At 40.7% G+C, this 12,341-nt stretch overlaps 1 protein-coding gene across 4 annotated transcripts; it reads right to left on the bottom strand.

Annotated features, from left to right (window-relative positions):
• Positions 1–8,507: 8,507 nt before the first annotated feature.
• Positions 8,508–10,901, bottom strand: LOC108929189 (hepatocyte nuclear factor 3-beta-like). 4 transcript variants are annotated; one of them, XM_029255432.1, is made up of 2 exons: positions 10,481–10,901; positions 8,508–9,708 (listed from the first exon to the last, which is right to left on the bottom strand). In XM_029255432.1, the coding sequence occupies exons 1-2, from the start codon at positions 10,547–10,549 to the stop codon at positions 8,536–8,538; spliced, it is 1,242 nt and encodes a 413-aa protein (XP_029111265.1). In that variant the 5' UTR covers positions 10,550–10,901; the 3' UTR covers positions 8,508–8,535. The 4 variants fall into 4 exon arrangements, with proteins under 4 accessions (XP_029111265.1, XP_029111267.1, XP_029111269.1 ...); XM_029255434.1 differs by lacking the exon at positions 10,481–10,901 and adding an exon at positions 9,996–10,334; XM_029255436.1 differs by lacking the exon at positions 10,481–10,901 and adding an exon at positions 10,000–10,334.
• Positions 10,902–12,341: the final 1,440 nt, after the last annotated feature.

Genomic DNA, 12,341 nt, shown 5'->3' with positions numbered 1-12,341 from the left:
TGAACCGGGGAAGGTCAGCTGTTATTTTATATATTTGAAGCAAGATGATCACCGTGTTTTTTATAGAGCGCATAATGCAAATATACGAATGATTCATAACCACTGTTAATAAACAACTGATCTCACCAAGTGCCTGTATTCATTTTAATTTTCGTTGGTTCATATTGCAGGACAACTGTTTGTACACAAATACTATTTACATTGGGATGCTGTATTGTAAGCATGTTCTTTAAAGCATCATACAAAGCTTAATCCGCCCATTCATCATCTGTCCTTTTCTGGCATGTTCATTATGCTGTGTTAGCTTTAGATAATAAGCTCCGTTGTGTGTCACTGAGGTTACGCCCATCTGTAATTTGCATGGATTTAGCAAATGAATGTTTCCAAGATGAACAACGTTACCTGCCCTGGCCTGGGATGAGTGAGCCGCAAACCGTTCTTCCACACCGCGTGGTAAAACAAGCTAGCAAGTCCCTAAAATCAATAGTATTTATTGCTAAGGGTCAGAATTTTTGCTACATATACTGTATTCCTTCTCTTATTGTAGATTTTTAGGGAAAGCATGTACCTTGGATATAGAGTATTTCACACATTAATAATACGGGCTACTGCTTTGCAAACTTTTGCTTTTCCACAAGAATGTACATATAGCCAGGTTCCTGCCAAAATGTAAAATGTTAATCGTCCACCTACTAATCATAAAATAATTTATCTTATACATCATCAGACCTTTTGGATGGGTCTTTCCATTCTAGATAGGCAAACACTCTGGGTCTAGTGAGAGAAAATGGACATGAGCGGTGGGATTACAGTGGTCCGTCTCATTTAATCTGACAGAAAATTAAATCATGCTCAGAGCAGGGTCACTGTCAGTGCTGATAAGCCACAAGAAGTGTGTGGGTACCGGGGGAGCTACTGATGAGGAATAGATTTCATTTCTCATCGCTATATAATCTGCTGAACTCCAACAGAGACACTTCACATCTATTTAAAAAAAAAACATAATCAGAGCATCAGAGTGTTATGTACAACTGTCATCGTCATTTGTACTGGACTAGACTGAGGACTCATTTTGCCTGGGTCCAGGATGTTGGAATTAGTGTCAGTTCCGTTGGCAGATTCGCATTTTGGGACAGTTTATTTTGTTGAATGCCAGCAAAAGTGGAGAAGAGAGAGAGGTTGTGGGGGTGGCTTGACTGAGAGCAATCCGAGTTTAAGAGTTCTGAGGTTTGTCCTCTTTTTAACTCGTATTATTTCATCATTTGCCAGTCTGACGTGAAATGAATGTGAGCAGGTCTCTAAGGGAGAAGTGCACACGTCCTTAACATGGGCCACTTGGTTACAGTCCACTGACTTGTTAGACTGTTCCAAGGCAGCAGATGCTGCCCTCTGCTATAAAGACAAGAGTAATATTCACTTGTAACTAAGTAATAATTACTTTACAGCCTATAATTACTGACTTCTTGAACAACTAAGCCAACTTGTAATTTTTCTTAAAGTAATTTACATGTTAACAATATTTGATCCAGAACCAAACATGAACTTTCAGCCATCAACAAATAATTGATGTAATGACAAAGAACACATCTATCTGTTCAAATTAGACTCGACGCTTGATTAATACTTGCAGCTGATTTATAATGTGCTGCGTGAGGAAAGTGAGGGAAACCTGTTGACATTTTGTCGAGTTATTACAGCCCATCCAAAGGGCAGGTCTTTTGGGGTGGTTAATGGGTACTCTTGACGCTTGGAATTCCAACTAGGGTTTGCCCTGTGAACACTGAAACATCGCTTGCTTGTGAATGCCATGTCACCCCTGGAATTTCACACCATGACGTGACATTTGGGACACATCGCAAGTCCTGGAATCCCTAACTTCTACATTTTTCCTTTCCATTTGTCCCACAAGGTTGACAAAAATATACTGAAAAAACATTTTCTTCTTCTAATAACCAATAGGATCCAGTCATCATTTTGCATTACTACCTTATTGTACGCTCTGACTTCTGAATTGGTTTGGAGAACAGCAACTATTTTTTCATGCCTAACACCCAAGTGGATTTGAATTTAGATTAACAAAAAGGAATATCTGCCACATAAAGGTTAATGATTCTTGAAGAAGACTATTAAAAGAATTTAATACTCTAACACCTTCCAGAAAAAAATTAAAAATCCCCGTTAAAACTGAAACACACACACTTTCCGAACCGCTAGTCCCATACGGGGTCACGGGGAACCGGAGCCTATCCGGTAACACAGGGCGTAAGGCCGGAGGGGGAGGGGACACACCCAGGATGGGACACCAAACTGAAACACATTCTTGAAAAAAAATTGTCTTACATTACACATAATTCTGATATGTTTGAGTAACGAAACTTTTGAAGCTTGTAAAATTTATCTTGCAGTGCAACAATTTGTTAATTCTGAAGGGCCCTCAACAATGTGTTGTCCAAATTTCTCTCTTTTATCAAATTGAAACTTTCGAGTGCCTCCAAAGCTCAGCTCAAGAGACAACATGTCAAAAGACTTTAGATGATCAGCCCTGCTTTGCTTAAAATAACTCTCCATTTGCTGACACTTTCCCTCTGCACTGCAGAGCTCCTTAAAGCCCTTGTTTGGCTTCCAAGAACTCCCACGCCAAGCAGGATCTTACATGTGTGTCTACAGTGACTGTGATTCTACCCTTCTACGGAATTCCCAGGTGTGCTCTTGTTTTCAGTGCACTTCCCACAGAAGAAACACATGGCAGAGACTATGGTGACCAGTTCAGGTCTATTCTGATGTTGCCATGTCCATATTGTGAACATTGTAACACTGCTATTACATAATCACACCTGTTTAGCCAAAGTACAATGACACGAGGTAAATTATAGAGAGAATTCAAATTGATTGCAAGGATCTGGAAGGATGAGTCGGTTGTTGTTCTTTCAATGTAAGGATTGGCTATGACTTGCAGTCTCTGAAAAGCAGAATCTTCCAAGACGGAGAAAATATATCATGGAGCTCTGTCTAATGTAATGTCAACATGTAGAGTAATGTAGCCTTAGCTTAAGGTCTTCCTAAGGGCAATGTCTGAGCAATCAAGTGGTACCTGCCATGGTAAGCAAGGAAGGAGAGGTGTAGAGGTATAGAACACAACACACCATGAGTTCCTGCTAATCCCTCAGATCATTATCACGGAGGACAAAGCACTTGCCAGCAATACCCCTCCAGTCCAGTCAGATGCCAATCAGATCAGGTTTCACAGTTTGTCCACTCTAATGGAGTTCAGGCAATGATGAACAGAACCTTGGACATCAAGAGCAGAAGAGTCTAGAGTCTTCGGTATTATCTAGAATCTAGTCTGACCAAATTGTCCACTGCAGACAAACCTAAAAGTCTGAGCAATAAATTCTACAACAGATCCATAAGTTCAGTCTATTATTTGCCCTGAAATGTAGCATCTCTTGTATGAACCTTATTATAATTTTAGGCACAAAAAAAAATTCAAACAGTTTTAGAGGTATAATGACAAATCAATATTAACTCAGGGCCAGTTTTGGTGTTCATCGACCCTATAGGCAATTTCACCCCAAAATGTGCAAAAGACTGGGTAAACACCAAATGAATTATGGCGACTGACATGATCTGCTAGCAATGCTTATAAATACTGGAATTATGTTTTTGAAATGCAGTTTGGAAACTCCAGTTGTGCAAAATCTCTGTCTACCAGTCTTTTCTCTTTTTCTTTCTCTTTTCCTAGATCCTAAAAATTTTGTAAGCACCATAATAAAACGGTGAATGAAAAAAGGGGCAGCGTAATTGAATGAAAATAAAACAAGACTGCATAGGTATGATTTTATCATATCGAGCTGCTGAAATCAGTTGCATTATTAGTTCTTAGTTTTTGTAGTTTTTGAACTCCAAATGATTGCATTTTTTTCCAAATATGTCATGAAACTTTGCAGAACAAAGGTCTCCATTTTGCATTAAGAACCATTAAAGAGCATTAAAATGTATCATATTAGCAAAAAAATTGAAGAATGTTTTGTGTAAACATTCCCACTGTGTGGGAAATGTGGGTCAATCAAACATTATGTGAATAAATCAGTTATGAATATAATAGTTGTAATACCTGTACATCCAAGTACCATTAAATGAAGGCGTAGCCGGTGGCGGTATAACAGAAGTTAAACTGAAACAAGTTAAAGTTCCTTTACCTGGTTTGTAAGAAGGAGATTGTGTGCATTGCAAGATAAAAAGAAACTGAACCTTTATTCTAACATTAAAATATCCATTTTAGTAAGAAATTTTTGTTGTATGTTTGTATTCCTTTGCTTCAGATGAGTTTGTATCATACATATTTATTCGGGTCAGTTTTGAAAAGCTCAAGCAGTAATGACTGGAGAAAGTAAAAATGCTGATAAATGATACTGTTTTAATAAATATTTTGGTTAACATGCTTGATGGATCAAAATCATTTTCATACAAATTATGTTAGAATAAGATTGTGATAAACTATCTGGCAACAACAACAACAACAACAACAACAACAACAACAATAATAATAATAATAATAATAATATGACAATAATTATAATAATAATAATAGGTTTAATAATAGTGAGAATGACAAGCAGGTCCTTATTCTGTGCTGCTATACTGTGGGACAGCTGCCCTCCTGGCTGAACTATTGGATTAGATGTATTTGTTGAAAAAGAGGAGTTAAATCGGGTTACTGCGAAGTGTGTCACCCCAGCAATGGGCTAAAGCAGAATTACAGCTTGTAAGACTGGCATCCAGGGATCACCAGGGAGACCATCTACTTGGGTGTTCCACCCAATGGAACTTACACCAAAAACCAGCATTGTCTGGACTGCGGCCAACGGCATTTCTAAAATAAACAGAACTGGCTCTGACTGCAGGCAAGAAATAGATATGATCATGTGGAAGGATATTACACGGATGCAGGATGTAGGATATTTTTATGCTATTTTTTATTCATGTGGCCAAACACTTGCATCAAACAGAACTGGTTTCCATAGCAATGATTTGCTCGCAATCGAACAGGCTGTCTATGAAGAATAAATTCCAGTATTTATTGACTGTAATATATTGAGTTTTTCTGTCAGTCTTGTGTACAGAGTAATAAATATTTCACATTTCCTTTGAAGAACATTTGAACATTTTGAAAACTACAAATATGCCGACTGAAAATAAACAGTAAAGGTGTCAATATAGGCTATCCCGCCTGGTGAACCGACGCTGATCTTGTTGCTATAAAATACCAAAGTGTGACGTAATCTGTACTCGGCCGTGACGTCATTTTGCAATTTCGGTGACTTTAGAATAGTGGCGTGACACAAAAAGGTAGCGATAGTTTTTAATGGAGCTATAACCTTGAATGTGTATTAAGGACATTTACCCTTCACTGCTGCGCTTTTAAAAATAGGTTTGTGTCTATTTATGTGTGCCACGTCACCCAGTATAAAGTAAACAGGCCTGTGATTAGATCTATTAGTAATCAGAAGTTTGGAAAGTTATGCAAAATTATCTTATTCGCTGTTATTATGAATACCCATTCATGTGATGATGCTGTTCTTAAATGGGTCGGATCATTATTTGTAGAAATAGTCCAGCCTACCGAAATTTGATGACACTGGAATAAAATATAACTTGAGTAACTTTTCTGTTATGTTGTAATTGGCCAGTATTAAAAATGTTTGTCTGTTTCAGAATTTCTTCGCCGGCCAGAATAGTTAGAGGAGTGATTTGATCAGATTTCATGGGTGCTTCTGCGCCCATATCGCAATATCGCGGAAAAGCATTTCAAAGCAAAAGACCATTGAACCTCAATATGAAAAGGGCAATTCTGTTTATTTCATCACTGGTACGCGCTGGTCTGACGTTACACACTCATCAAAGCCCTGAAATGGAATACGTGGGCATACACTCCTTTAAAGGGTCACTGACAAATCCGAAGGGCCGCATTATAAGTGCAAGTGTACAGAAGAAATTATTTACAATGACTGTTTCTGCTAAAAATGGGTGATGAACGGCAGATGGTGGGATAGTGGTGATGATTGTTAGTAATTATTACACTATCTTTATTATTAAAATCATCATTATGTATACAACAAGGACAATAACAACAGCAGCAATAAAAATAAAAATATAATGTGTGTGATTACGCTAATAATAATAATAATAATAATAATAATAATAATACGTTACAAGTTTTCGAAGATCTACATTAGATCAGATGTCCAGAGGAATTTATTAAACGTCGAGTTTGCCAAAGGTTGTATTGTACTGATGTGAAAAAAAAAAAAAAAGGTGCTCCGTCTCGTCATTCCAGGAACGCAAAGAATCTCGGTGTTATTTACTTATTCTGGGATGTTGACTGATGAACACGTGCAATAAACTTTAAACTCTTTTTTTTTGCCGGCAACCCAGTTAATTTTGTGTTCTGTCGCCTGCCGGGTGAGGGGATGAGCTGCGCTTTTTAGATATTTTGTGCGGTAAAGAAAAACCCTCAATGAGCCGTTTTCACATTTCCGTCCAGTCCAACAAGAAAAAGCACAAGTGAAAAGTGAACATCTCAAAAGTACACGTATACGTTATTAATTTACATAAAACAGCAGCAAAACCGGTGGAAATGCCAAACTGATTCGGCTGTGAAAGACACGTAAAAATTATTTGGCATTAATATCTTCAAAAATGGTGTTGATGGGGTATTATTTAAGATTACTAATTAAATGCACCAAGCTAAACATGTTAAAGGTTTTAAAATGTGGCAAACTAGTAAACCATGTATATTACACAATGTTTTTTTTTTCTAATTACTTTATTGTGATTGAGTTATTTGATGATTATTTGACGCCGCGACTCTGATCAGAACAAGCGGATAATGGATGGATGGATGGAGATTATTTGGTCAGTCTGGTCAGTCTGGGTTTTTCAGGGGAAATCCTAATTTTCCTGCATCATCATATTCGAAACACGGTTATTAAACTATTATTACTCAGAACTGTTAGTTAAAATCCTTGTGTCGGGGAAGAGCATCATACTCTAACCTTAATGTTTCCGAGATGGATTTTCTTTGAGCAGATTAATTTTAAAATTCTTAAAAGACGATTTTTCACTTGTACATTAATTGTAATTCCTAAAAAAATAGTATAATTCCTTTTCGGTAGTGTCTTTATTAATTTTCTTAGATTAATTTACCATAATTATCCTGCTGTTTTGATAATTCAGCCTCTATGATAAAAGATTAACGTTATATTTTATAACGTTAGCCTTGCATGCGCCTTCATTTTCGGGTGCACTCGCAAGCTTCTTTAATTATTCATTTAACGGTAAAAACAAACACTGTCTTACTCCAAACAGTCACATTTCTGTCAAAATCAAACTGTTCAAATTTAAGATCTTGTACTTGGACCCACTTTATTGACAAATATATACACCTACAAATGTTTTATTATTATTATTATTATTATTATTATTATTATTATTATTATCATCTAATTGTAAGTAGAAGCCCACGGCATTTCATTTAAAGGAAATTAAAGCAAATACAGCTATACATTATCTTTAACTCACTGATTAAAATTAATTTAAAAATAGTTTTGAGAGCTGTTAATTTATTTCATAAACACTTTCTTTTCCACGCACTTCTGAAAATATTACGTAGACGTCCAGTAATGTTACGATCTGTACTGACACTCCTGTTGTGCAAGTATACAAATGGTTCACCACAAGCAAGCTCTCTACGCTTGCAGTCACTCTCTCGGACACACACACACACACACACACACACACACGAACATTTTATTTCCCTGTGCAATGCCTTGGCTTTAGTTTACTCTGTATTTTAATTCCGATAAGTTTATATGAACAAAAAATGTTGTTTTCCTTCTTATAAATTAACTGAAAATAGCATCTAATTGTAGGTGTAATAATAAAAAGTGGATGCTGAATACGTACCTGTGATATAAGCAAACTGGCTATTTTTTATGTACAAAGAAATAAGTCAGAAGATCGTAACAGCAATTTTTAAAAAAAAAACAGTTTAATACAGCTACTTGCTTATACAGCTATATTCCTTTTTCCTTCAAGGACACACGTAGATAAATAATGATGAAGAACAAAGGATGCCTTTTAAAATTACATTATTGGAGTGAATTTCTTCTGTACAGCTCTGCTTCATTTTTCATATTGCTGCATTTTAAAAGTGGGAATTTAAATAGGAAGCAGACGTCACGCCTGGGGTAAAAACTAAATCTGAAAAAGCTATGTGGAGATGCGAGAACACAAACTGTCAGTTTAAAAAGAGCACAAATATTTAAAAAGAAAAACTGAATAAACCATTTCATTTCCGCATTTCAAAAGTGGGATTCTGAAAACAAGACAGAGGTGACATCTAGAAACTACAGCATGCTGAAAACATGTGGAGATGCAAGAACACAAACTGTCAATATACAAATAAGTATACAGTTAATGTGAAAAAGCAGCTCTGTTAGTTGCAAAAAAAAAAAAAAAAAAAAAAAACGAAATTCAAGAGGAATTCATGATAGGCCTTGAATAAACACTTTGATAATAAGACGTGTCACTTGGCATGGGCGACGGATCCAGGCAACTTCTGCCCCCCACGGACCCCGTGGACAACCCACCGGCCGTGGGCGACCCGTACCCGGAGTACTGCATCATCTGCTCGTACGTCTTGAAGTCCATTTTGTGGTGCTGCTGCTCCGAGGACATGAGGCTGCTGATGGAGAACGGGTGCTCGAACGCGTACTGCTGCTCGGCCTTCAGGCGCGCCTCGTGCGTCAGCAGCGCGCGGTGACCCGGCGCCGCGTGGCGCGGGTCGAGGCGCGTGGATGGGCTCGCGGGGGCCTGCAGGCCCAACGCGTGAGCCGCGCTCCCGTCGGGCGCGGGACCCCTCGTCTCCTTGGAGCGGCTCGAGTCGCCGTCGGCGCAGCTCTCTGATCCGCTGTTGGACCCGCTGTCGCACGTTCTTCTCCCCACCTCCTTGCCGAGCGCCTTGTCGCACTTAAAGCGCTTCTGTCTCCTCAGGTAGCAGCCGTTCTCGAACATGTTGCCCGAGTCCGGGTGCAGGGTCCAGAAGGAGCCCTTGCCCGGCTTGTCCGGGGATCTGGGCACCTTGACGAAACAGTCGTTGAAGGACAGGGAGTGGCGGATGGAGTTCTGCCAGCGCTGCTGGTTCTGCCTGTAGAAGGGGAAGAGGTCCATGATCCACTGGTAGATCTCGCTCAAGGTGAGCATCTTGCTGGAGGACTGCTGGATGGCCATGGTGATCAAGGAGATGTAGGAGTAGGGCGGCTTGGCGTGCGTGTAGCTCCGCCGGTACGTCTTGGGATCCCTGGTTCTGATGTTGGACTGTCCGTAAACAGGGCTCATGGCACTCATGTTACTGTAGGGGGTCAGCGAGTTCATGGGCGCGGGGTGCCCGCTCATGCCTGGGCTGAGGGCCGTGCCCACGGCCCCCATTCCAGGGGTCATCCCAGCGGTTATCGCGGGGGTCATCCCGGGCGTTATCCCAGTGCTCATCCCAGCCGTCATACCGGTGGTCATCCCTGCGGTCATCCCGGCCATGGAGGGACTCATGCCAGCGTTCATGTAGGACATGTTGACCGAGCTCGCTGTCATGGTGCCGGGGCCACTGAGGTAGGAACCCATGGAGTTCATGTTTCCCACGGAGGTGTAACACTGCGAGCAAAAAATCGAAATAAAACCAACTGGCAATGGTTCGCGGCGTATCCTAAATATTTATTACATTTTAAAAATGCGCATCCCTTAAAAACACTTCCAAAAGTTTCTCTAAGGCCATACACAACAAAATACTGCATCTCGGAGCGTTTAAGCAAATTCTCCGTAAGGCTCACAAAAATAATTTTCTTTGGCTAAAAATCATGTTATTTTTATTCAACGAAAGTGCGAGGACAGAACGAAGTTCCAGCCCATAAACACACGTATATTATTGTACCTCACATTACCTACTCGTGTACCGGTGTAAACGCCTCGTCGCAAACTGTGTACATGTTGAAAAATAATAAGTCCATTTCTACGGAGTTAATGTTTAACAGGGCAAATATAATAACACAGAATGAAAGTGTAATATTTCCCCTTTAGTTTTCGTACTTTTTTCAGGAAATTACATCCACATCAGCCTGGAAAGCAGAAACATTTTAGCACAAGACAGAGAGAGTGTGTTTCGAGTCGAATTGTTAAGTGATGCTAAAAAGCACGTGAAGCACCGGGTATAATTATTATATATAAAGAAGTCACGGGTAAATTATAGAAGAAAGTTCCCCCACGCACGCACAAGCCCATCCGTAGTGGCAGAGTTAGTACGGAGTGGATGTGGGAGGATTTGGAGGAGCCTCGAGTCAATATTTAATGACAAAGTTAATATTATCCCAGGGCTAATATTGAGTGTACGGACAGAAAAAAAAAAAATACAGATATAAGCTGCACAAACCTCGGCTTCTCCGTAGTAGGCACTCCAGTCCGCGTGCTCGTGTCCTTCCATCTTAACTGCACCCAGCATCGTGGACGGACCCACGCGGTGAAGCCCACACTGCTCCTCGGGCAGCTACCGAGCACACACACACACACACACACACCTCAGTTGAAAAAAATGTGTGCGGCGTGTGGATGAGGAGCGCTGCAGCATGTGTGTGCGTGTGCGCGCGCGCGCGCACGCGTATGTGTGTGTGCGTGTGAGAAGTGGCCGTGCCCACAGCACAGGCACTACTATAAAGCGTCCACTGCACTGGTGGAGTGACGTGGGTTGGTGGCCGCTGGTGCTGTGGTGGAGCTCCTCGGACCCATCCAAGTTCCGGACCCTCTTCCACGTCGCATTATTATATTTGAAGTGCGAGATTACACCCGCGCGCCGCGCCACGCGCCTCCAACGGAGCGCTTTACACACCTGAGGCTGAGCTGAAAGCGGCGACGTGAGGAGACGGAGAGGACCTGACCTGAGGGATTCCCTGGGGGGGGGTTACGTTTTGTTTTGTTATTTTATTTTTGATATGTTATACTTATCACACGTGGTGTTCGCAGACTCTGAGTTTTATTGCTGTCTGCCGCCACAATTTACTTTTGAAATCAGAAAAATGCTACAGTCGCGGCTATTGCTGATTTCTCAGAAGATACAGTCAACACTGACTCAGTGTTGTGTCGTAGCGCTCTTTCACAAGTAACGCGATCGAAACGGCGGCATATTATTATTGGGCGAGGGCCGAAAACACATGATCGATTCCCTCCCCATCCGATCGGCGCCGCACAGATTTTGTCCAACGCGAAAAAACAGATTTTAAAATAACCACCACAAAGCGTGGTCTTTTCTTTACCTGCAGCGTACGTGCACGCAGGACAATAATTTATCTTAAAACCCAAAGAATGTATCCAGATTAAGACAAACCACACCTGTGTGTGATTTTGATATAATTCCGGAGGCGAGCATAAAAAAAAAAACAGCAGGAACAGTGTGTTCAGACGTTCTGGGCTCGTTTTCACAGAGAAAGGCTGAGACTCACGTGTGTCGTCACAGTTTGTACCGTCTAAACCCTTTTAATACAGTAATAAAAAAAAAAACTCCCAGAATTTCGAAACAAGGTAAACATGCAGAAACCAAACGGAGCACACAGTGAGGCTAAAGTCTGTAGTGATGAAACGCGGACAACATCGGATCACCACGAATGACAGACATACCTTTTAGATATGAAATATAAAGTCATGCATTATTGTTGCCATTATTGTTTCTGTTGTTTGATCACTGCGCGTTCGTCACAGATGACTGCTGATCAGCTAACAGGTAATGAAAAAGCGAAGCATCTTCGCTGTTATGGTCCCAAACTCCACTACTCCTGCCACACAATTGGAAACGAAGACCCGATCGGCACAGAACTGAGTGCCAATAAAGATACATTTATAGCGCCCCCTATTGATCAGGCCGTTATTGCACAGCGGTTTTCTTGCATCGACAGCGCTCTTCGCGTGGCGCCCCATATTAAGTCGCGATTTATTGCGAGGCTCGCACTCATCTATGCAGTTCAGGGACCAGGTAATTCAGCAGCACAATTTTACTAGGGTAAACACTTCTTCGATCAAGGTTACCCCGGTGGGATTCGAACCAAGTTCTTCGAGGGGGATGTGGCTCTAACAGCAACACGACCTGCTGCTACGTTTGACCGTAATCCGTTAGGGACTTTGCATTATTAGTCTGAAAAAATTGGACCATAAAATGAGATGTTTGCTTTTAATATTTGTTGAGAAAAGAGTAGATTCCGTATTCTTTCTGTAGGCTAAGTTTAATGTGTACATGGCACATTATG

The sequence above is a fragment of the Scleropages formosus genome, chromosome 1 (assembly GCF_900964775.1).
Source record: "Scleropages formosus chromosome 1, fSclFor1.1, whole genome shotgun sequence".
Lineage (NCBI taxonomy): Eukaryota > Metazoa > Chordata > Actinopteri > Osteoglossiformes > Osteoglossidae > Scleropages > Scleropages formosus.
This window is presented reverse-complemented; position numbering and strand designations above follow the sequence as displayed.